Here is a 24,687-nt window from a genome sequence, read left to right on the forward strand (position 1 = left end):
GTGTGTGTGTGTGTGTGTGTGTGTGTGTGTGAGAGAGAGAGAGAGTGTGTACAGTATGTGCACACAGCCACCAAGACTGTGAGGGAGCAGTATGTCAGAAATTAACCTGTGTGTGTGTGTGTGTGTGTGTGTGTGTGTGTGTGTGTGTGTGTGTGTGTGTGTGTGTGTGTGTGTGTGTGTGTGTGTGTGTGTGTGTGTGTGTGTGTGTGTGTGTTTAGGATTGACCCATCTCCCAGAACAAATAATCTTTGGCTGAATGGAACCTGGGTCCCTGCAGTCTGACATAGGTTATCATGTAGCCTGGTCCAAAATACCTGGACCTCATCACAGGACCCTCTAAATTTGATCTAAATGTTGTATGTCTCTACCAGAATTATATTCCTAACAATGTAGAGAGGGCTTTGAAACAACTTTCAGACTGTCACTTAGGCAGATAACATTTTTAGAAAATATAAATTGTCTAGTTAAACGCATAAAGAAAATGTGGAAAATAATTCAATAAATCAAAACTTCCACTCATGACCTCCATATTTCTACAATCCTGACAGCAAACCAACTCACAATTGGTTTTCTTGCAAGACACAACAAGCATCTGCTGTCTGCTGTGACATTTCTGGTTTAGATGTGGTTGGTGTTAACCAGTGGCGATTTTAGACCCTTCATCTCAGCCCCCCTACAAATTATAATAATTAAAAACATATTATTTAATCAATTATAGTGCTTCAAGTTAGAGTTTGTGAACTTGTCTGTTAGTGATAGAGGACAAACCATTACAGATTCAAAGAAACAGGTTTAATGTAGGTACTGTGTCGCTGTCGTCAATGCTATGCACCTGTAATCCAGTCAAGGAAAGTTTTTATTTTCTATTTATTTATTGTTTACACCTCATTATCATTTCATTTGATTCTGGTAGTCCGTAAAGGGACTTCCGTAGTCTTTTCATATGTTTAATATTTTGCATTTATTGTATACTGTTGTAATAATAAATACATACAGTCATTGCTATCCTGTGAAATTACTTATTTAGCAGGGGTAGTTAACACTTTTGCAAGGCACTGTATCTGTGTCACGTTCTCATTAGGGGCTGAGCCCCCCCCTAAAGGTTGGATCCTAGAATCGCCCCTGGTGTTAACACCAACAAGACACAGCAACATAAATACAGAAGGACCTCCTATCAACCTTTTACAAATGTATTAAATATAGCTTTAATGCCTGACTGGAATTTAAAATGGAAAAAAATGCATGCTTTTTCGAAACTAAATTCGGGATTAAACAGAAACCTTTATATATTTAGTTTAACTGTTTTCCTTTTTCACCCTAACGTCTGTGTGTACCACTAAAACCTGTCCGGCGGAAGTTGTGTACGCGGCCTTATCACAAAAGAAATGGCGAGCGGTATCGGCAGTGAGTACTATATTTCCAAACTCTTTTTCGATTTTGTTCGTGATTTATAGCAAAACTAACAGCAACGTAAACAAACTCCAAACATTGCGGTTAATTTACTTTGGTTGTACCCATAGAAGTGTTACATTAAAGGTTGCACTCTAGCCGTCTAGCGTCGTCGCTTGATCAAATGTACACCGTGTAGCTGTGTGTGTCCCGTGAATGTGTCCCCCGTAATCAGCTTCGCTAAGCTAACGCTACTGTTTAAATGTTACCAAACTCTTAGCTAGTGTATGTTAGTGTCTGCAGAACTATGGCTTATAACTATTTTGATACTATATTAATGCTAATATGCAACATATTAGTTTAAGCCCCAGCACTTGAGAGAAACACGCGAAGTGCTACAATAAGTCTCAGAAGCATCATCTAAAACGACAGAAGCTAACGTTAGTAAACAATCTAGCTAGCTAACAGTAGCTAGCTAGCTAGCTAACTCTGATAAACCATAAAACCTCCAGGTGCGCGGCTGCGGGTGGCCGTCATATTTAGAAGGTTTAGCTACATCATTAATATATCTCCGAGCGTATAGTTTATTTGAGTTGTATATGGACAGGACCGTGAGGAACGTTAAACAAATTAACGTTACTCTTGACAAAAAACAAAACAGACTCATCCTGATGACAGCTAGCTAGTTAACGTAGAATGTGAAATGAGAGACAGATTAATTTGTCTGCTCTGACAGAAGACACTAACTCATAAAGATGTCTGTTTATCCGAGTTATGTGTTGTGCGCACATTTGGACTAGTATGTTATCATATATTGTTTAATGGCAGAATGAAACCCAACTGAGTGTTTGAAGGGCTCTAGCAAAAACCTCTGTTTTAACAAAATGGGCCAAATGTATTTGTCCTGGGATTGAGGTTTGCCGTTATCATGTTTGTGCCCTGAAATAAGGCATATCAGTTAGCTAGTTACAAGCCAGAGGCTGCCAAGGGGTCAGCCCTATGTTCTAAGATTTTTTTTTTTACACTGAAAATTAGGCCCTATGTTCCCACATTTCTAGGACATTTTCAAAATGAGGTCTTGTGTTCCTACATTTCCCTTCAATTTAAAGGTCCCATGACATGAACATTTCACTTTATGAGTTTTTTTTTAACATTAATATGCGTTCCCCCAGCCTGCCTATGGTCCCCCAGTGGCTAGAAATGGTGATAGGTGTAAACCGAGCCCTGGGTATCCTGCTCTGCCTTTGAGAAAATGAAAGCTCAGATGGATCGATCTGGAACCTTGCTCCTTATGAGGTCATAAGGTCAAGGCCACACCCCACCCTCCACCTTGCCCCCTCTCTCCTCCTCAATAGCTACAGACACAGAAATGGCACATCCTAAGGAAAGCTCATTGTGGGACTGGCTCTAGTGGCTGTAATTCTGCACCAAGGCTGAATTTTGGGAAAGAGACTTCAGATACAGTATTAGGGGACCACTAAGGCCTATATAAAAGAGACTTCAGATACAGTATTAGGGGGACCACTAAGGTCTATATAAAAGAGACTTCAGATACAGTATTAGGGGGACCGCAAAGGCCTATATAAAAGAGACTTCAGATACAGTATTAGGGGAACACTAAGGCCTATATAAAAGAGACTTCAGATACAGTATTAGGGGACCACTAAGGCCTATATAAAAGAGACTTCAGATACAGTATTAAGGGACCACTAAGGTCTAAATAAAAGAGACTTCAGATACAGTATAGGGGACCACTAAGGTCTATATAAAAGAGACTTCAGATACAGTATTAGGGGACCACTTAAGGTCTATATAAAAGAGACTTCAGATACAGTATTAGAGGACGACCACTAAGGCCTATATAAAGAGACTTCAGATACAGTATTAGGGGACCACTAAGGCCTATATAAAAGAGACTTCAGATACAGTATTAGGGGACCACTAAGGCCTATATTAAAGAGACTTCAGATACAGTATTAGGGGGCCACTAAGGCCTATATAAAAGAGACTTCAGATACAGTTTAAGGGACCACTAAGGTCTATATAAAAGAGACTTCAGATATAGTATTAGGGGACCACTAAGGTCTATATAAAAGAGACTTCAGATATGGTATTAGGGGACCACAAAGGCCTATATAAAAGAGACTTCAGATACAGTATTAGGGAACCTACGTAAGTGTCTATATAAAAGAGACTTCAGATACAGTATTAGGGGACCACTAAGGTCTATATAAAAGAGACTTCAGATATGGTATTAGGGGACCACTAAGGCCTATATAAAAGAGACTTCAGATACAGTATTAGGGGACCACTAAGGCCTATATAAAAGAGACTTCAGATACAGTATTAGGGGACCACTAAGGTCTATATAAAAGAGACTTCAGATATGGTATTAGGGGACCACTAAGGCCTATATAAAAGAGACTTCAGATACGGTATTAGGGGACCACTAAGGTCTATATAAAAGCATTCAAAGAGCACCATGTCATGGGACCTTTTAAGCCCAATCCTCCCACAACATTTTTTTAGGGTTAGGGGGATACAATCTGATACAAATTTATGAAAAAGGAAATGTGGGAACATAGGGCTTAATTTTGGAAAGATAATCTTAAAAATGTGGGAACATAGGCAAGGTCCCGCTGCCAAGAATAACTGCGCATGTTATGATTTCACTGTATTTTGTACTTTTTTCACAGAACACAAGCTACTGAATGTGGGGCCAACAGAGCCCTGGTCAGTCAGGGAGAAACTGTGCCTGGCCTCCTCTGTTATGAGGAGTGGTGACCAAAACTGGTAAGAAGAAAACCTACTCTACAATTTACTCAACTGTTTTTGTTATTTCTAAAAGGGGGCAGACACAGTTCATAAGATTTCTGCATTCATACATTTCACACATAGAAAGTCACCAAAGAGTATACTATCTCCATTATACTAAATAAATATAAAATCAAAGTATATAAAAAATATGCTTTTTACTCAAGCTTTTTACTGCAAACAAATCAAATCAGTCCAGTCAAGTATCTTTGACCTCTCAACAAACCTTTAAACAATTGTGATCTTCATTAAATGGGCGCTATGCAGTTTTGGCCATTTCTTCGCTGTTTTCTCACTTTTTGCTAGCAGGTTTCTCTATAGAGCCCCCCCCCTACAGCTTCAGAATAGATGTAACTGCTGACTCCTCGCTTGGTCAGTCTGCCATTTCCTCTTTCTCTGTTCCTTGACAATGCTTTCCTAGCTTTCTGCTTCTTTTTTGCCGGCTCAGCCCAGACGATAGTGTGAAAAACTCCATCGCTACCTTGTTCTTATAGCTAGTCGGGTTCCTGTATGTATGTGTGCAGTGCCGTGAAGCAATTTCTTACATCGCGAGACCTGATTTCACGCGATACTTCCTGACGCTGAGGCCGCCGGCTCGTTGGCCGAAAGTTGCGAGGGTGGTTTTTCCGCTCACAGGCGCTAGGGGGATGCGAGACTATCACCATTCAACCCGAAAAAAGTCATACAACCATTCCAATGACTCCGAAGCTGTTCAGTTAAGGTAAATTAAGCTAAAAAAAACTGCATAGTTCCCCTTTAACAAGAAAAGAGCATCAACCCATCCATTCACACTTGATTTAGTTCATGTAATTGGCAAACTGAACGTTTTTCTCTTTACAATTTAACATATTAGCTCACATACATTATCTGGTTATATCCAACTTTTAGGGCATGGTGCAAAAATGCTACAGTAGTATGTCCTGTTAAATCTGTTGGTCTTAATTCTCACCACTAGAGGTCAGACTTGGGCTATGTATAGTGTCTGAATGGTGACAGATAGGATCTTATTCAGTGGTGGTACATGCCCTTGACAATCAATAAGCAGTTTGTATGAGAAGACCAGTATCAACCTGTTTTTTATTTTATCAGCTGAACCCTTTCAAAAAATAATTGAAATAAAATTTATTTTGACAGCTGTTGAGGCATAATACTACAACGCGGTTTATATTTTTAATGAACCGTTCCAATGCTGTTTCACAATACCCTGGACTTAACTTTTACACATCTGAATTTATTCCTAACTTGAATGCATTTCTCTCTGAATTTCTCTCTGTTTTCCAGGGTGTCTGTAAGTAGAGCCATCAAGCCTTTCTCCGAGCCGGGCCGTCCACCTGACTGGTTCTCACAGAAGGTGAGAAAGCTACAAACCTCCAAAACATTTTCTCCAGTTGTCTTTTGAGCAGGTAACTCTGCCGAGCTCTGCAAAATGGGCCTCAGGATAACCGATATTCTCTCCGTTTCTCAGCACTGTGCCTCCCAATACTCTGAGCTGCTGGAGGCCACGGAAGCACCAAAGTCAGTATTGTAACACAGACGTAGACACGCGCCTGTGTGCAGAATTATAAGAAAGTGTCGTCACTTTGTCTGACGCGGATAACATATTTGTGAGTTGACTTAAAGTGTGCCCTCCTCTGCTCCAGGCGTAAGCGCGGTGAGAAGGGCGAGGTGGTCGAAACCATCGAAGATGTCATCGTTCGTAGGCTAACCACTGAGAGGATAGAGGAACTGAAGAAACTGCTGCGAGACACACAGGAGCAGTACAGGTACATAGACCCTTAAAAAGAAGATCGCTTAAAAGACGCTTGACTGCGAGGCATGACCGCTAATCCCCCTGTGCTTTCTGTCCCGACAGGAAGTTGAAGAAGGAGGTGGATCTGATCCAGACGGGTCACATGGACTCCCAGCTGAAGGAGCTGTGGGCAGAGATCACACTGTAGGACTCCTATATGTACTATATGCTGTAGCAAAAATAATAACCCAAACTGCAATTTAATTTCAGTTGGATTTGAACAACTTTGGTGGTCCTGATCTCCTGAAATTTGATTTTACACCATCTTGTCAAAATGAGAACCTGTACAACATTTAGTTCATGACAAGATTTCCGCAAAGAAAATTACCCTAACTTCCCATCCTCCTTAGCTGTAGGTGCGCTTAATGCTGCTGTAGCCTGTGAATATGCTACACATGATACATTTTAGTCTTGTACAGACAGCGGTTGTCTAGTAAATCCTCAGGCCAAAGTCTAAAATCACTTCCTTATTTAATAATGTAGTGCACTATATTTACCCTGTGCCATTTTATTTGCGTGTACATGTGTATAAACAGTACCAGTCAAAAGTTTGGACACGCTTTCTTATTGACTTGAATGGGAAAGCGTGTCCAAACCTTTGACTGGTACTGTGTATAATAGTTACCTCCAAAACTCCACCATGGAACCAAAAAGTAGTGTCCATTGTACAGAAGCCACTTTCTAACAACAGCGTTGCATTTTATAGATGTAAAAATCACCGCGTGTGACTCATCACCTGTCAGTGATGACACACAAAGATCGATGACAGAAATCTTCATTTACTGCTCACTATAGAGTGAGAACTACCGAGTGTCTAATTACATGGAGGCTAGTGAATGAGAGAACAAGGGGGGAGATTTTGGACACAGCCTAAAGGCTGATTTATGCTTCTGCGTCGAATCGACGGCGAACCCCCGCAGGAACCCTCCTCTGAGCCCTCCGCTGTAGCTTGACGTGCACCTCCAAAAATGTGTAACTTTGCGTCCAGGCGACACAGAGCGCAAGGACTGTGATTGGTCAACTGGTCCTGTGTGTTGATAGTCGGTGTTTCAAGCAGCCTACTGTGGGGAGTAGCAACATGCTAGTTCACTGACGTCAGCTTTTTTAATTCAGACATATTTTGGTTACAATGACGGGGTTATCCGTTTGTAAAGTGTCTATATGTCCGTAACGTTTTGAAATTAGCACTTCGCCGGCAAGCAGTACTTTGTGGGCAGTTGTGCTAAAGTTTGCTTGCTAACATAACATAACATAAACTGTCTGGCAGACACCTCGCAAATAACCTCCGACTTGTCACCCCCTAGCGTTTTGGCGGTGAAATGCACCACGATGCAAAGCAACCCCGACGCAGAACTCCGAAAAGGTCACAACGCCGTAGGAGCGACGGCGTGGAGGTGACGCAGAAGCGTAAAACAGCCTTTTAGTCTCTGTCGGCCATTGAGCAACCACCCTGGAGCAGCTACATGCTCAGTAACACCCAGCAGTTCTCATTACAGCGAATGGGAGAGGGTTCACCCAGTTCGCTACTGCAATTCACACCTTTCAGCCACAATCCATCGCCTTTCCTTTTTGCCCTTGTACCACCACCCTATATACCATCTTCTCAGGTTGTTAAACTGTGTGATTTTCTAACCTCAGAAAGAAGAAGCAGGCTGAGGAGGAAGCGGAACAGAAGAGGAGAGCCACAGAAACAGCGTACCAAGGTAGGCTCCGCCTGCACACTGGGAAGGCCCCCCTGTTGAGCACTGTCATTTCTCTGCAGGAAATCTGAATATCTTGGATTGTGTGGGTGTTTAATGTGAAATTCATACTTCTCTCTATGATAGGTGTTTCCACTGTGTCATACCCCCACATGAGCTGGCATGCTGTGATAGAGATTTTGAAATGGCATCATAAATAACGCAATACATTTCACTAGATTTCTGTCAATACGTTCTTTTGCGAAATTCATCCACTTTTCAAGCTGCAAGAGCTTTACAAAGAGAATATCTGCTATTTTGCCAAGATAAATGTTTCATAAACATCATAGTAATTTCAGTGTTGTACACTTTTATGACATTGTTAAAAACAAAAAACCCACTAATGTACACATTGCTCATAGTCTCAATGAATAACGACATCCTATGTATAACATTTGTGAAATTGTACTTTACATTTATGTTCCAGTGAGGGCTTTCATGCAATTCAATTTTATTTATAGTATCAAAATCATAACACAGGTTATCTCGAGACACTTTACAGATAGAGTAGGTCTAGACCACACTCTATAATTTACAAAGCCCCAACAATTACAAAAAGTCCCTCAAGAGCAAGCAGTGCGACAGTGGCGAGGAAAAACTCCCTCTTGGGAAGAAACCTGGGACAGACCCCGGCTCTTGGTAGGCGGTGTCTGACGAGCCGGTTGGGGATGTGATGAACAGTGGCGATAATAGTCACATTAATAATGGAACAGTGACTTCAAATGGTAGTCGTAACAAATGAATGCAACAAATCTACAACTTCTAGAAAACTTTGCCCTGCCCTCTTCTTGGAATATTTTTTGTATTACATGTTACTTGTAAGGGACTTATTAAGACACTTCTTTCTCTGATGTTCTTGGGTTGACTTGTGCGCTTTCACTAGGTGTCTTTGTCCTAAATTCTGTGCTGTTTTTTTTCTGATTCCATGAACAAAAACAGATTGATGTATTCTCTCTGTTATTCGCCCCCTCTCATCTTCTCTGTCCATCACAGCTCGTCAGGCGATGAAAAACACACCTAAGCGTCTGCCCAGTGTAACTGTACGTTCTCCCATGGGCGCCAGCCCCCCCACCATGGACTCTCAGGCTGACTCTTCGGTCTCCACACAGTCCATGGATACAGGAGGCATTGCCTCCGATGACACCACCACCCACTCAGTTGTAAGAACACGCTCGTGTAGAACAGCGTTTGGTCTATATACTCATTTAGCAGTGATGAGATGCCACAAGAATACCAATGTGTTTAATAAGGGTTTTAAGGGGTTTACCTTTTTTATCATGAAATCATTTCACGGAACATATTAGTACTCACTGTTACTGTACTTCAGGCACTGCACAGAAGTATAATTCAGGCTTCACTGTAGTAGATTTGGTGGCTGTCACATAAACTGAAATTCAACACCAACATCTCTGGTCAAATTAAAGTCTTGGTGTGTCTGTTTACAATATCTTAAGATTGAAATCAACACTGTAGACTCCACAAAAGTGCCTTTTGTGTATCTCCAAGTAGTTTATTTAATCTCATTATGAGACATTGGAAAAAGATCACCTCACATGATGGTGTTTTTGGCAGTCTCAGCTCCTGGAAGGAACTAGGTGAGATGTTGCAGCTCAACTGTGCCAACCCCTCTCACTGACTGTTTGCTGCCTCTGCCAGGCCCAGGGGGTCGGAGTGTTTCTACCGGCGACGGATGCTCCAGGCCCAGGGCCCAAAGATGGGGGCCTGGCCGCTCTAGTAGATGATTCACCACAGAAGAGGCTCCTCACCCAGAAGGCCACGCCGCCGCCCTCACCTCTCCTATCAGAACTGCTGAAAAAAGGCAACCTCATCTCAGCCAGCACCCGTGTGGTGAGAGCCAGCTTAGCTTACATCATGACATTCAGACCTGTGAGAATACCAGCAATTGGAAATGATATAAAATCATATAAAGCAACAAGCAAGACCTGTAAATGCCTCAAAGATATACACTATAAACACAAATTGATGGAATGTTACTAGAAAATAAGCTTGAAAGGTCTGCGCTGTACAAAAGGTAATCATGGAATATTCATTTCAAATGAATGAAGATAACGATGATTGGCTATGCAGCTTTTTAAGACTTATTGTTTTAGCTCACAGTCTTATGGATATTGCCACATTCTCAGAGTTTATATTGTTACATGTGAGTGAATGCACCATTCACTGATTTGGTGACTTTTTAAAGGCACTGACACACATAGGCGGCGATTTATGTTTTCCTCCATGGGTGCTCACGGGCGCACGCCCTTTAAAAAAAAAATGTTTGCGTTTCAGAATCTTAGGAAATGGACAGCGGCCGACACAAACACACACGCCTATTAACTCGATAATAAAGCCGTAAAGTAGGCTATCTTTCAACTCAGGACAGCGCCACTTCTCACAAATACAGATAGGATTGGAGATGAAAAGTTGAACTGACACGTAAACGCGATCAGCTTCGTGGGAAATTAAGAATCAATGCCACCGACATAACCAATCACACTATGACATTAGTGCGATTATTTAATTTTAAATTAATGTTGCCTACTGGCAGTCTGGCACACGTGGGTGCTCAGTATTTTCCGTGGGTGCTTGAGCTCCAGAACACCCTCGGTATCGCCGCCTATGCAGACACACCAACCCGATTATCGGCTGTCGGACAGTCTGGCGAGGTCGGTGATCTGACTTTTTGGACCAACTCGGGGAGACTGATCAGTCCGACTGGCTTCTCTCCCGTCGGTCGGTCGTCGGGTTGGTGTGTCAGAGCCTTAAAGCAGCAATGATTCACAGACCGCAGATCTTACTGCAACATTCTAATATTCTCTATTCTAATGTCAATGAATATTATTTTGAACTGTATAATTTTATCAAAATCATAGCAGTACTAGATTAAAACTCACTTTTTGACTGATGTCAGGTTGGGGAGGGAGACTCTACTGGAAGCCTCACCAATGGCATACAGACAGCCACCGCAGCCACTGCCTTACCACCTGGTCATGAGGTCATCACAGGTAAAATCACTTTGCATAACTGTTGTCGCATGCACACAAATACACACACTTGTTGTTTCCTACTACGAGTGCCATACCCGACTCATAGGAAGGACCCGGCCTTTTGTAGCTCAGTGCGTTTAGTAAGTAAATAAGTAAATAATTACTTACAACTTTGCAGTTTTTAATTGTGTGTGTGTGTGTGTGTGTGTGTGTGTGTGTGTGTGTGTGTGTGTGTGTGTGTGTGTGTGTGTGTGTGTGTGTGTGTGTGTGTGTGTGTGTGTGTGTGTGTGTGTGTGTGTGTGTGTGTGTGTGTGTAGAGGGTGAAGCAGAAGCTGCGGTGAAGGTAGAGCTCGGCGAGGAGACGGGGTTGGTGGAGGACCTTGTAGCTGTGTCTTACATGGGAGACGAATTGGACCTGGAGACAGTAGGAGACATCATCGCCATCATAGAGGAGAAGGTACATACTTGGCTTATTTATCACAGGCTCCACGTCAGTTTGTATCCTTCACCATCAAAGAGGCAAACATGACCAGGATCAGAGTTGGTTGGCTATTTTATTTATGTTAATTGGGGAATATGTTAGACAGAAAAGCTATTACTGCAGCAGTATGTGGAGGAGTAAGGGCTCCTGCACACTGACAGCGTGGCGTGAGCGTGGCGTGAGCGTGTCAGCTGCGTGGCGTGTCCGTTTTTATTTCGCCTCCCATGTTAACAGGTTAGAGGTTGCACACTGCCTGCGTAACACGCACGTCTCAGGCCTATTTTTCACGCGACACGCAAGCGTGATGGAAGCGTTTCCAGGCAAAATAGAATACGAAAAGATGTTTATGTCATTTTGACACAAATGCATTTTAATAAATGATATTTTGATGTTTGAAAGTCGAAAATATCGATTTTCAAATATTGCCCGTCAATACAGAAGGAAATATTCTGGAGCCTATTTTGCCGTCAATACTGCCGACGTTGTCTTTGGTGTAATCAAATCAGTATATATTTATGTTTATGGGAAACAAACGTGTGTCCAGACAAGGCTAGGAGCAGCACATTAGCAGCTAGCAGCAGACACGTTTCTGGTGTGCAAAGACAGAAAACGCCACGCAGCCGCCACGCAACAGAAACGCCACGCTCACGCCACGCTCACGCCACGCTCACGCCACGCAGGCAGTGTGTAGGAGGCCTAATGGATTCATGACAACAGTGCAAGAGTGAAACACATTTAAGCACCAGACTTTGTAGTTTTAGACTGGATACCAAAGAGAGAAATTTGCTGTTTTTTTAATACTCATTTTCAGTAGTGGAAGAAGTATTCAGATCCTTAAGTAAAAGTACTAATACCACACTGTAAAAATACTCGAGTAAAAGTCCTGCATTGAAAATGTTACTTGAGTAAAAGTATGTAAGTATCATCAGGAAAATTTACTTAAAGTATAAAAAGTAAATGTACATTCAGAAAAATCCTCACATTTTAGAAACTGGAAACAAACAGTCCTTTGTTCAGTTGGCTAATCTTTCAGCTGTACTTGTAGGCCTTTATATTGTTGGGTAGTTTAATTTTTAATAAAACATCTTATTTGTGTTTTGTGTGCAAACATCCTAATTTGTAAAGTAACAAGTAAAAAGTAGTGCAGTCAAACGATTAAAATATTGAATCGCTATTAATCGCATTAATGTCAGAGTTAACTCGCAATTGATTGCAAATTTTTATCTATTCTAAATGTCCCTTGATTTCTTTTTGTCCCATTATTGTTTCTCATTTTAATGCTCTTATCAACATGGAAAAGTGGATCGGCTTGCTTTGCGCTTTTGTCGCCTGGCTTTGAGGAGGGGGCTGAGAATTGGCATCAGCTGTGTGCTCGGCCATCAGCTGTGTGCTCGGCCATCAGCTGTGTGCTCGGCCATCAGCTGTGTGCTCGGCCATCAGCTGTGTGCTCGGCCATCAGCTGTGTGCTCGGCCATCAGCTGTGTGCTCGGCCATCAGCTGTGTGCTCGGCCATCAGCTGTGTGCTCGGCCATCAGCTGTGTGCTCGGCCATCAGCTGTGTGCTTGGTCATCAGCTGTGTGCTCGGCCATCAGCTGTGTGCTTGGTCATCAAGTGGTATTTCAGACTGGAATGCTGTGATGACACACACATCACTTTGGTCTTGTCAATGGAAACATTTGGCAACTTTTTAAAAGTAAACTTTCCATTCAGAATCTTATTGGGGTCCATTTCGGCGTCTCACACTTGCCATCCACTCAAAACGTAACGTTAGCCTACTGCTCTTTGGTCGGCTCGCGAGCCCAAACAAGCGTGTGCGGCGTGCCTGTTGTTTAGTTTCTGGTCTAGCTAGATCCGGTGTGGTGTTGTAGTTTTTCTAACGTTACTAGTTGTTGCAACAGAATGTGAAACTACAAAGTTTGCTATGCCAAAAAGAACGTTAATCTTGCGATTTAAAAAAAATTGACGCCGTTAAAATGGGTTTGCGTTAAAGCCGTTAATAACGCGTTTAACTGACACCACTAGTAAAAATTACAACATTTCTCTCTAAAATGGAGTAGAAGTAGAAAGTGGCACGAAAAGAATAGACTCAAGTAAAGTACAAGTACCTCAAATTTGTACTTAGTTTCATTCCACCACTGCTCATTTGTTTAATGATTACTCCCTTTTTGGAGGCCTTGAGGTGTTTGTTTTCCTTTTGTTCATGATGTAGAGAAGTATGAAATTTACTCAATCAATATTTCAGATGTCTTATCATGTACTCTGATTTGTTTTGTGCACACAAAAAAGCAAATGTTTGACTTGTGGCCAATTCCCAGTGCATCATTATGTAACATGGACAACATTTCCTGAATCAATAAGATCATATTGGCTGTGTACTGTATTAGTTCACCAACTTCTCTGTCTTCTTGTCCCTGTCCTTCCCTCCTTCTTCCCAGGTCGATGACTCAGTGGAGGCCTTGGATGCAGCAGCGGTGGAAGCAGCGCTCTCTCTGTGTGAAGAGGCCGTGTCAGAAGGACACACCCTCCCCGGCCCCTGGGACACCCAGGAGCTGAAGGCTTCAGACCCAGCACCCACGCTCCAGGACTCGGATCCCACACAGGAGCCTCGGGATGTGGCCGCAATGTCTGCCTTGGTTCCTCCCGGCATGGAGACCCAGAATCAACCGGAAATTAAAAGAGAACAACGGCTCAAGGGAAACTGTGAGGGGCCAGAGGCGACCGGAAGTGATGTCACCTCCGACGACGGTGCACCGGGAAGTGAGGTTACGGAGGAGGGGGGGGCGGTGGGGAAGGAGGCCACTGACGCGACGGTCAAGAGTGAAGGAGAGGAATGGAGCCAGCCGGAGCCCAACCCGCCCTGCCTAGGTGGGTGGTGTATGTATAGGGTGACACACTCCAACACACAAATACAAATATCATGCTTATATATTTCTAATCCCCTTCTCATTTCTGTACCACAGACTCTGAGGACAGCTCTGTGTCCGGGAAAGAGTCCAAGGTAACAGACTTCTGCACACGTACACACATGCATAACCTCTGTAAAAACAGTCATTTCACTTAATGTGTGTGTTCTTGAATCCAGGAGGTGAAGGAGGAGGAGGCAGGGAGTGAGGGCGACCCAGAAGAAGGGATGGAGCTGAAAGAGGAGTGTGGGGAGGGGGAGGGTCCCTATCTGTCAGAGGTGGAGCGGGCAGCTAGCGAGAGCGAGGACGGTTACGGCCCGCCCTCCCAGCGCTACACAGCCGATTCGCTTGCCAGCAGCCCGGCCTCTTCTTCCCAGCTGTAGGTGTCCACGTGTGTTCATGGTTGCAGACAGCACTGTGACGATTGTGTCATAATAACCATTTTTATCTACTGGGTGATATGTTGTGATATGATATGCATGTGTGAATCCAGGGCCATGTCCTAAGCTAACCCCTGTCCTTACTAGGGCTGTAAATCACACCTTTTATCACCACACAATATTCTATTGATTCTTTAGCCAACAATACAATAGTTACTGATATCACAAGGTCTTCCAGGATTCGATTTTGAGTCAATTCAGAGGCCTGTGAGGCAATACATACAAAAGCAACTAAAATATGATTTGACAATTTCACAACTCAGCTCTTCCAGACATTTAAATTAAAAACAAACTATATTTTTTTTTAAGATTATTTTTTAGGCCTTTATTTTGACAGGACAGCTGAAGACCTGAAAGGGGAGAGAGCGGGGGAATGACATGCAGCAAAGAGCCGCAGGGCGGAGTTGAACCCGCGGTCGCTGCATCGAGGAGTAAACTTCTATATATGGATCTACCAACTGAGCTACCGGGCACCCGCAAACTACTCTTTTTCATAAAATAAATAAATAAATATAAAGTGGGAATTTCTAAATCAAGGTGCATCTTAAAGATTAATAATTTTACTTTGAATCGATAATATTGGATCGTTAATGATTGAATAATGCGATATAGCGATCCGGATCGCTATATCGTTACACCCTTAGTCCTTACCGCAACAAAATATTTTAAGAGAAATGCTCCTTTAAAACTAGTTGAAGCTTCGCTGGCATTTGTCATGAGTATTCATGTCATGGCCTCTGAATCAGATTAGGGCTCCATTTCTCTGAGCTAAGCACTTTTTGGCTGCTGACATAAAAATCCCAACAATGTGTGCTTTTTTATTTTTTTTAATCTCTACTTGCCTCTCTGCCACTTGTGATTTCTCTTCTGCGTCTTGTTTTCCATTCCCTGTGCACTTCACAATCCTCTTTTCATTCTCGCTCTGTCTTCACTTCCTCTCGGTGTGCATCAGATCTACGTGTGGGGAGGACCAGGAGGCAGTGCAGGCCCAGAAGATCTGGAAGAAAGCCATTATGCTGGTGTGGAGAGCCGCAGCCAATCACAGGTGGAGCTTCTTGGGAGTGCCTCAACCTCAACAACCAATCAGTCTTTGTTGCCCCAAAATACTTTAGCAATATCTCGCAGTCAAAGTTTTTAAGAGCCTCAATTTTTAAGGTTATCACACAATTGTCCTGATTGTAATGAGCTGTGAGACTTTTTTTCTATTAATGTTACACTCCAACATTATAGTATTTAATCAGTCTGTTTTGTTCATTTGTTCAATGAATGTGTTAATATATTTATTAATATTAATATATTATTAATATAAGTGTAAAAGCCCACTGTGTGTAAATAGAATTGTAGAATGTGAACTCCCCATAAGAGTTAAAGGAAAGTCGATGTTTTACAGTTTCATCAATTCATGTTTCTCTCAGGTATGCCAGTGTCTTCCTGCAGCCTGTGTCAGATGACATCGCGCCTGGTTACCACAGCATCGTACACAGGTAAGAACACACACACACACGCACTCACTTGCTTTTTTGCACAATAAATAAGAAAAAAACAATAAGCACTTTCATCCACTTATGCTGCTATGCACTTTACGTAATGTGCAATGCTAATAAATTATTTTACTAAATGATGTCACTATTTTACTATTTACTCTAGTTTTTAATCTTTTCACCATTTTCACATTCTCTGATCTGATGTTCTTAGTTTAATGTTTGTTTTTATGTTTGCACCATAGAGTAGCACTTTTAATTCCGTTTAATGTACTTAACAGTGACAATAAAGTCAATTCAGAATTTTTTTAGTCAAATTACATCTTACGTGCACACCCACATTACATGCACAACATATATTTTCACAGAATCTGAAGTGCATTTAGTGAATTCATGCTGCACCAAAATTCTCCTTTGCAGCAAATAGGAATGAATCTTTGTTAACCAGTGTAATAACAGTAATAGTAAATAACGGTGATTGTTTGTGGTAAACGCACAGTTCAATAAACGCATCTCTGTCTCTCCCTTGTTACTCCCACCATCCTTCCTGCTCCAGACCCATGGACCTGTCGGCCATTAAGAAGAACATTGAGTCCGGCGTGATTCGTACAACGGCCGAGTTCCAGCGCGACATCATGCTGATGTTCCAGAACGCCGTCATGTACAACTCGTCGGACCACGACGTGTACCACATGGCGCTGGAGATGCAGCGCGATGTCCTGGAGCACGTCCAGCAGTTCCTGGCCACTCAGCTCATCATGCAGACCTCGGAGAGCGCCATCTCGGCCAAGAGCCTCCGCGGCAGGGAGGGAAACCGTAAGCCAGGAGAGCCGGCTGAGAAGGTGGGTCGGGGCGACTTGTTGGGGGTCAAATTAGAATCCCCTTTTAAAGGTGTGAAACAAAGCACTGTATAAAACTCCCACTCCAAAGATGTCACTGTTAATGTTCGAAACTCAACTCTTGAGTGTCAGAAATATCAACAGTGAGCCAGGAAGAAATGTTGGGATGTGGAGGAGCTACTTTATCAAAATCATGGAGTCAGTCTTTGAAGCCCTTACGCATCCACGGTCCACTCACTCAGGTGTTTTCACTGACTTTGTGGAAGTAAAGCTCTTTTCCAGAGTGTTTATTTAACACTTTGTATAGTATATGGAGTGATCTCAGAAAGCAGTAGCTCCGCTCTTCACACTTTAACCAGAGAAGAGGTCTAATCAGAATAACTGAAAACACCTGTGTGCAAGGCTTTAAAGGTGCCCTATGAGTTCCTGCATGGTTTCAGAGCAATTTCATTTTTGTATCAAATCATAGGCATCTGTCCTTGATCCGCTAGCTGCCTGCCCCCGGAATACACTGTGAAAATGCCCGGTCTCGGGACCGGGTAAACAGCCTGTGCCCCTAGTGTTTGCGTGATGTTTACGACCCCTGTGTTGTCTCCCGAGACCGGGCTTTTTCACGGTGTGTTCAGGGGGCAGGCAGCTAGCGGATCAAGGAGAGACACCTGCGATTTGAGACAAAAATGAAATTGCTCTGAAACAATGCAGGAACTCATAGTGCAACTTTAATTAATGTGATTATTTACAGGTGGGGAAAGCTCAGGGAACAGATCAAAGTGGATGACTTAACTTTTCCCATTGATATAGTTACAAAGGTTCTTGTATAGGAATAGTAAGGTTATGTCAAACTTTTGAACATGTTATTGTTTGCGTACCTTTAGAATTTAATGACATCTATTGTCCTACTACTGTAGGCTGACGTCATGTAAAATATGTATGTATGAAGATTCATAAATATACAGTATGTAAAGGAAAACATCGTCCAGTAACAACATTCCTGTTACCTAGCAGAATGTTGCTGTCCCTTGAACAGGTCAGTGATGGTTTGTGGAAAGAAATGAATGAATGGATATGTCACACAGTCTGCCAGTAGAGAACCGTGTTGCCATAGTTGTGGACTCAAGTCCCAGATTTGTTGAATTGACCGTACGGTCAGAGGGGGTTCTCATAATTTTACCAAAACATGTCTCAGCAGATACCTGACTAATGTTCTACATGTCATGATGACCAAAATGTATGTCCTTTTGAACTATTTCTAATAGATTAAAAGGACCATCATAAATGCAGGGCCTTTGGATTGACTTGGCTTTTGGGTTTCTTTCTGTATCACTATTTATAACAGATTGTATACTTGATCCTAAGACAGTTTTGATCACCATTGATAAAGAATGTGTGTTATTTCCTCCCATTAATATGAGACAATTTAGCTAATGTGAATAAATCTAACTTGACCATTTTTCCCTCTGTTCTGCAAAGAAGCTGACATTTTGACTGGACATTACATTAAACAATATACCTTTGTACATCACGTCTGTTGAATGAATGCTACTTTCATATATAAATTTAAAGAACCTCTATGCAACTTTTTGGAACTAAGTCTGTTCATTACTATAACAGAATTGTGCTTCACTAACTAGTTATTGTGTAGCCTGGCGTCACTCAGTGTAATGTAAGTGACTTTGCAGAGCCAGGGATGCAAGCTGACACTTGGCACTGATTACATGTAATATATTTGCATTCACATCAGCATCATACAAACTACACGGCACACTCGAGACATGTGGTCAACTCGGTGCCAGTTGTCTGTCTCGTCTCGGCTCGCTACGATGTGCTTCAGTGGAATCATTCCTGGTCTTGACTTCCCTGCTGATTCATGTCCTTCCTGTCGGCTGCTCCTCTCCTCACTAACTTCTGTCTGTCTGCATCTGCCTGTCACTGACTCAACTGTGTGTGTGTGTGTGTGTGTGTGTGCTCTTAACTGTGTGACTCGGGGTGGGAGGGTCTTGAGTCTGTGTCTATTAGGCAGTCCCTCCAGAAAAACGCGATTATGCGATCCCATAATTCAACACATAATCAGCAAAAGTCCGCATATTTATGTGGGGGCCGCATTTGTTCAAATACGCCGCACTTTCGCTGCATAAATTGCTGATTTCCGCGCAAAATATGCGGGGCTTGCATGATTTCATAATCCCCGCATTTTCGTTGCAAAAAAAAGTCACAGATATCTTAGCAGAAAGTTGAAAAATGTTGCGTTTACTTCACACAAGAGCAGCCATTTTCCCCTGTTGCCATGGGAACATTAGGAAGTGACGTAATTACGCGACGTGAACATCATTGAAAAGCAGGGTGTTGGGGGGGATCACTTTTTTTTTCTCTTTTTCATCAAACCGCAGTTTTTGCAAGTTCCCGCAATTTCATCACATAAAATTGCATAAATATCATATAGCATATTCTATTGCATTTTTTAAGAAAACGTGCCGCATAATCAAGGATTTTTGCCTGCAACAATCACAAAAAAACTCTGCATTTTTCTGGAAGGACTGATTAGGGTGATTAGACTGATTAGGGATTAGGGTTCCTGTTGGTCATGGCATTTTCAGAGTATCATAGGATGTAGAAATTTCAGTTCCAGGGCACCCGGGTGGCTCACTTGGTAGAGCCTGCGCCCATATATAGAGGTTTACTCCTCGATGCAGCAGCCGCAGGTTCAACTTCGACCTGTGGTCCCTTTGCTGCATGTCATTCCCCCTCTCTTTCCCTTCATATCTTCAGCTGTCCTAAACAAATAAAGGCCTAAAATGACCAGAAAATTATCCAAAAAGAAATGTCAGTTCCAGACACAGAATATCTGGGAATTTGCAACATTTTCTCCCGAAGTAAGAGGGAATTTTTAAAATGGAGAGTGTATTTGACAAAAGGCAAATGTAATAAAATGTTTTAATCTTTGGGGCGACCTCTAGCTCACCTGGTAGAGCATCCCCTCTCTTTTCTGCTCTTCTGATGAAAAGCCTTAAAAATCATTAAATGTTTAAATCTTTGTTTAGCGGTTTCTCTACAGCAAGCTGATGTTGAAACGAGACCGTCACATACTTAGAACGGTTACATAGCTGAACAATATAAAAAAAATCTGTAGTTCATGGAAGTGCTACGTGTGTGTGAATGGAATGGAATGGACACTCTTTCCTCGCCGTGTCGTCTTTGACGCAGACTTGTATGAAACTTGCTTTCTCACGCACATGTGTGTCTTTTCTCTCTCTCTTTCTCACTCCAATGTTTGTCCTCCTACAGGACAGTGTCCCAATGGCCTCTCCTGCTTTCCTTCTCTCTCTCTTTGTAAGTATTCAGGTTCTCCCTCAGATTTCACCAGAACCACCAGGCCATGCTCCGCACACGCTTGTCTCAACGCAAAACACACACACTGACATACACAACGGGACACACTCTGGACACATCTGTCTACACCTCTCATCTCTTTTCTTTCTCTTCACTTCTATTTTACTGGCATTAAAGGAAGCAAAACCGTTCTCTGAATATTGACAGAAGCCAACTCGCAAGCTTTTTTAGTACGACTAGACTGATAATCAGCCAAGCCGATTCATCGGCCAATATTAGCTTATTGCAGATATAAGTTGCTATCGCTGTATGTGTCAGCCGATTAAAACACTTTAAAAAAGTGTCACCGTTACATAGTTGTGTCCACCAGGAAGTACAGACAAGGGCATTTTTCTGATGTTTCGCTCACTGTGCATCATGGTCACAATTTAAAAAAAAGAAAAAAAAAGGGATCTTTTTCGGAGTGTTTTAGTGTTAATGTTAAAAGTTTTTATTTTTTTACATGGATGGTTCCCTGTACAACGTTTTTTATAAGTAAAATAAATGATTAGTTGACTTCTTTCATTGAATTTGGGTGTTTTATTCTATTTTGTAGCATTTGAGGAAAAAAATCATAACGTTGAAAAAAACAAACGTCAAAAGGTGCAGAAAAAATCAAAGACCTCTTAAAAAGTGACAAACGTTGAAAAAAAGTCACAAAAATATCGTAATATGTATATATTATGTATACATAATATGTATCTGAAGTCTCTTTTATATAGACCTTAGTGGTCCCCTAATACTGTATCTGAAGTCTCTTTATATAGACCTTAGTGGTCCCCTAATACTGTATCTGAAGTCTCTTTTATATAGACCTTAGTGGTCCTCTAATACTGTATCTGAAGTCTCTTTATATAGACCTTAGTGGTCCCCTAATACTGTATCTGAAGTCTCTTTTATATAGACCTTAGTGGTCCTCTAATACTGTATCTGAAGTCTCTTTTATATAGACCTTAGTGGTCCCCTAATACTGTATCTGAAGTCTCTTTTATATAGACCTTAGTGGTCCCCTAATACTGTATCTGAAGTCTCTTTATATAGACCTTAGTGGTCCCCTAATACTGTATCTGAAGTCTCTTTTATATAGACCTTAGTGGTCCCCTAATACTGTATCTGAAGTCTCTTTTATATAGACCTTAGTGGTCCCCTAATACTGTATCTGAAGTCTCTTTATATAGACCTTAGTGGTCCCCTAATACTGTATCTGAAGTCTCTTTTATATAGACCTTAGTGGTCCTCTAATACTGTATCTGAAGTCTCTTTTATATAGACCTTAGTGGTCCCCTAATACTGTATCTGAAGTCTCTTTTATAAGAGACCCTTAGTGGTCCCCTAATACTGTATCTGAAGTCTCTTTATATAGGCCTTAGTGGTCCCCTAATACTGTATCTGAAGTCTCTTTTATATAGACCTTAGTGGTCCCCTAATACTGTATCTGAAGTCTCTTTTATATAGACCTTAGTGGTCCCCTAATACTGTATCTGAAGTCTCTTTTATATAGGCCTTAGTGGTCCCCTAATACTGTATCTGAAGTCTCTTTTATATAGACCTTAGTGGTCCCCTAATACTGTATCTGAAGTCTCTTTTATATAGACCTTAGTGGTCCCCTAATACTGTATCTGAAGTCTCTTTCCTGAAATCCAGCCTGGGTGCAGAACTACAGCCACTAGAGCCAGTCCCACAATGAGCTTTCCTTAGGATGTGCCATTTCTGTGTCTGTAGCTATTGAGGAGGAGAGGGGGGGCAAGGTGGAGGGTGGGGGTTGACCAGCTGCCACTTTGCTCGTTTGAAAGCCATGATGGCTCTCTTTTCTCAAATTCTTTGGGCGGGCAAAGCAGAGAAAGGGGAGGTAATAAGAGAGAGAAGAGAGCTTTCATTTTCTCAAAGGCAGAGCAGGATACCCAGGGCTCGGTTTACACCTATCACCATTTCTAGCCACTGGGGGACCATAGGCAGGCTGGGGGAACACATATTAATGTAAAAAAAAAGTCAAAGTGAAATTTTCATGCCATGGGACCTTTTAAACTGCCGAATATCTATATCACTATTGGCCTCAAATAGCAACAGTCGGAAAAATGCAATTCCACCACATAGTAACCCTCACGAGGTGAGGCACAGAGTAGAGTGCAGATACTTTGGGAGTTAAAGCGCAGCACAGGTATATGCCAAATTCTTCTCTCATTGGTTGAACTGCAACTGAATCAAAGTTGAAATCCTTTTAATTTGGCCAAGTAAAGCGCCACCGCCCTCTGACTCTAATCTTCTTCATCAGTGCGCCGTGGGTGTGGTTTGATCATATTTTGCCAGACAGACCGACAGTTGCCTGGCAACAGAAGCGCCAACCCCACAACTTTCAACTTCAAATGTTGCACATGATGCGCCGTCTTTAACCTGAGACATGTCAGACTTTGTTTCTCACCGTTTCTTTGTTTTTCTTCTACGTGGCAAGGTCTCACTCCGACCAATAAAACGTTAGTATTAAATACTCAGTAGTGCTGACGAAAACCACTGGCCAACAATTAAAGGGCCTCTTTGTCTCTCACTCTTTCTATCTGACAGTTACACACACACACACACACACACACACACACACACACACACACACACACACTCACACACTAACACCTCTCTGAACACACTGTCTGTGTCCCCCTCATAAACTTTTTAAGTTTTCTTTCAGTTTTGACCCAATATCCTCACCATAAGCACACACACACACACACACACACACACACACACACACACACCCCCCCGGCTCCAGTAACCTTTCATCACCCAAGCTTTCGTCGACGTTCGGTTCATGACCCCGTGACGGTATCTTGTGTTTTTCTGTTTACGTGCGATTGTCCGTGTCTTGGCATGTTCTAATTTATTTTCTCCTTCTTTTGAAATCTTCCTCTTTTTTTTTTTTTTTTTTTTTTTTTTTGATCATCACCGGTCTGTTTTCTGTTCTTCATTTGGGGAGGAAGCCTTCCGAGGTGGACTGTGCAGTGTTTGTTGTTGTTGTTGCGGAGCTCAGTGGTGTGAGGGCCTCCCTCCACTCTGCCCAGCTGACCTTTTGAACCTTTACATCCTCGTGTGACATGTTGTTTTGTTTTTGGCTGTCTCTCTCTTTCTTTTTCCTCCCCGTCTCTCCTCGTCTGTCTCTCTGCTGCAGGACGGAGGCACCAGGGGGCGCCGTAGTGCCATGGAGGCCGATCTCAAAATGAAGAAATAGACTGAGGTATCAGAGAACGACATTTAGAGAGACAGAGTCACTCAGAGAAGGTGGAGATGGATGCTTTGGTTGTTTTCTGAAGAGGACTATGCTGTGTGTGTGTGTGTGTGTGTGTGCGTGTGCGTGTGCGTGTCCGCGCGCTTGTGTATGTCTGTCTTTGTATCTGAGAGAGCTTCACAGAGCTGTTTCTTCTTCAGTTCATACGATTGGTTTATGTGGGATTTCACTCCACTTTCCCCAAGTTATCTGGTTTATTTCTCCAGCAAAGGGTTCATCGTTTCCCTCTGCTGAGATGGAACAGCCAAGGACGTTGAGAGAAAAAACACACAAAAAATCCATTTTCACCAGCAAAAGTTTGTTTGGGATCAAATGGTGAACGAGCTCTACTCGCCATTTGATCACGTTGAATCGTGGATGCATTAATACTAGCTGACTGTGCCCGACCCGTGTGGGCTGAAATGACACAAGACGGCAACAACAACCAGGAGAAGTCCTAATGTACAGTTCCACAAATTCTAAGCTACTAGTACTGCATGCTGGTCTGACACCAGACGGCACCAAGACATTTATCAGTTGGATCACTGCTAAAACGTTACAGTGAGATGTATCACAAATCTTTACAGCTGGATTTTCTGCCTTTTTCAGTAATGGAACATTCTAAATTAAAATGCTCATATTATGCTCATTTTCAGGTTCATAATTGTATTTAGAGGTTATACCAGAATAGGTTTACATGGTGTAATTAAAAAAAAACACCATATATTTATTGTACTGCATATTGCTGCAGCTCCTCTTTTCACCCTGTGTGTTGAGCAGAGTATGAGGGCGTGCCATGCTAGCAGCTAGGCGAGCATTATAACGTGTGTTCCAAAGTGACCACGTTTGTCTCTGAAGTAAAGGCTGGACTACAACAGAGCTGTTTGGAGCAGTTGGTGAACAGTGTTTTCTGTTGGAGATGGGAAGTCCCTTTGGGGGGGACTTTGGGCTTTTTCACTTTGTAAACCTATAACGTGCACAAAAAAGATATATAACACTATAAAGGAAAGGGAAAAAGCCAAACAGCATAATATGAGCACTTTAAAACAATCCAATGACGTCACTTCTTTGTGTAGTCAGGAATCTAAATGCTCCAATCAGTTGGCCATTACTAACACCAGTGTTTGTTTTGGCCCATTAACTGCAAATGACATACTTAACATTTATGCTGACCTTTTTTCAAAGCAGATGTTTTGAAGTTTC

At 42.2% G+C, this 24,687-nt stretch overlaps 1 protein-coding gene across 3 annotated transcripts; it reads left to right on the forward strand.

The window, feature by feature from the left end:
* Positions 1-1,327: 1,327 nt before the first annotated feature.
* On the forward strand, positions 1,328-24,199 carry brd8b (bromodomain containing 8b). Of its 3 annotated transcripts, XM_039813842.1 has the most exons (19): positions 1,328-1,404; positions 4,086-4,182; positions 5,485-5,554; positions 5,669-5,718; positions 5,844-5,966; positions 6,056-6,136; positions 7,631-7,695; positions 8,725-8,891; positions 9,388-9,579; positions 10,646-10,739; positions 11,039-11,178; positions 13,638-14,067; positions 14,163-14,200; positions 14,285-14,484; positions 15,498-15,590; positions 15,961-16,029; positions 16,583-16,868; positions 20,148-20,192; positions 23,389-24,199. In XM_039813842.1, the coding sequence occupies exons 1-19, from the start codon at positions 1,386-1,388 to the stop codon at positions 23,446-23,448; spliced, it is 2,319 nt and encodes a 772-aa protein (XP_039669776.1). In that variant the 5' UTR covers positions 1,328-1,385; the 3' UTR covers positions 23,449-24,199. The 3 variants fall into 3 exon arrangements, with proteins under 3 accessions (XP_039669776.1, XP_039669777.1, XP_039669775.1); XM_039813843.1 differs by lacking the exon at positions 20,148-20,192 and having other exon boundaries at positions 23,389-24,198; XM_039813841.1 differs by lacking the exon at positions 23,389-24,199 and having other exon boundaries at positions 20,148-20,665.
* Positions 24,200-24,687: the final 488 nt, after the last annotated feature.

The sequence above is a fragment of the Perca fluviatilis genome, chromosome 10 (genome assembly GCF_010015445.1).
Source record: "Perca fluviatilis chromosome 10, GENO_Pfluv_1.0, whole genome shotgun sequence".
Lineage (NCBI taxonomy): Eukaryota > Metazoa > Chordata > Actinopteri > Perciformes > Percidae > Perca > Perca fluviatilis.

Excerpts from the sequence above, each read along its gene's own strand:
- brd8b (XM_039813841.1), top strand. Across the intron at positions 14,068-14,162 it reads GCCCAACCCGCCCTGCCTAG|ACTCTGAGGACAGCTCTGTG; the intron begins GTGGGTGGTGTA and ends TCTGTACCACAG. Across the intron at positions 14,485-15,497 it reads CCGGCCTCTTCTTCCCAGCT|ATCTACGTGTGGGGAGGACC; the intron begins GTAGGTGTCCAC and ends GGTGTGCATCAG.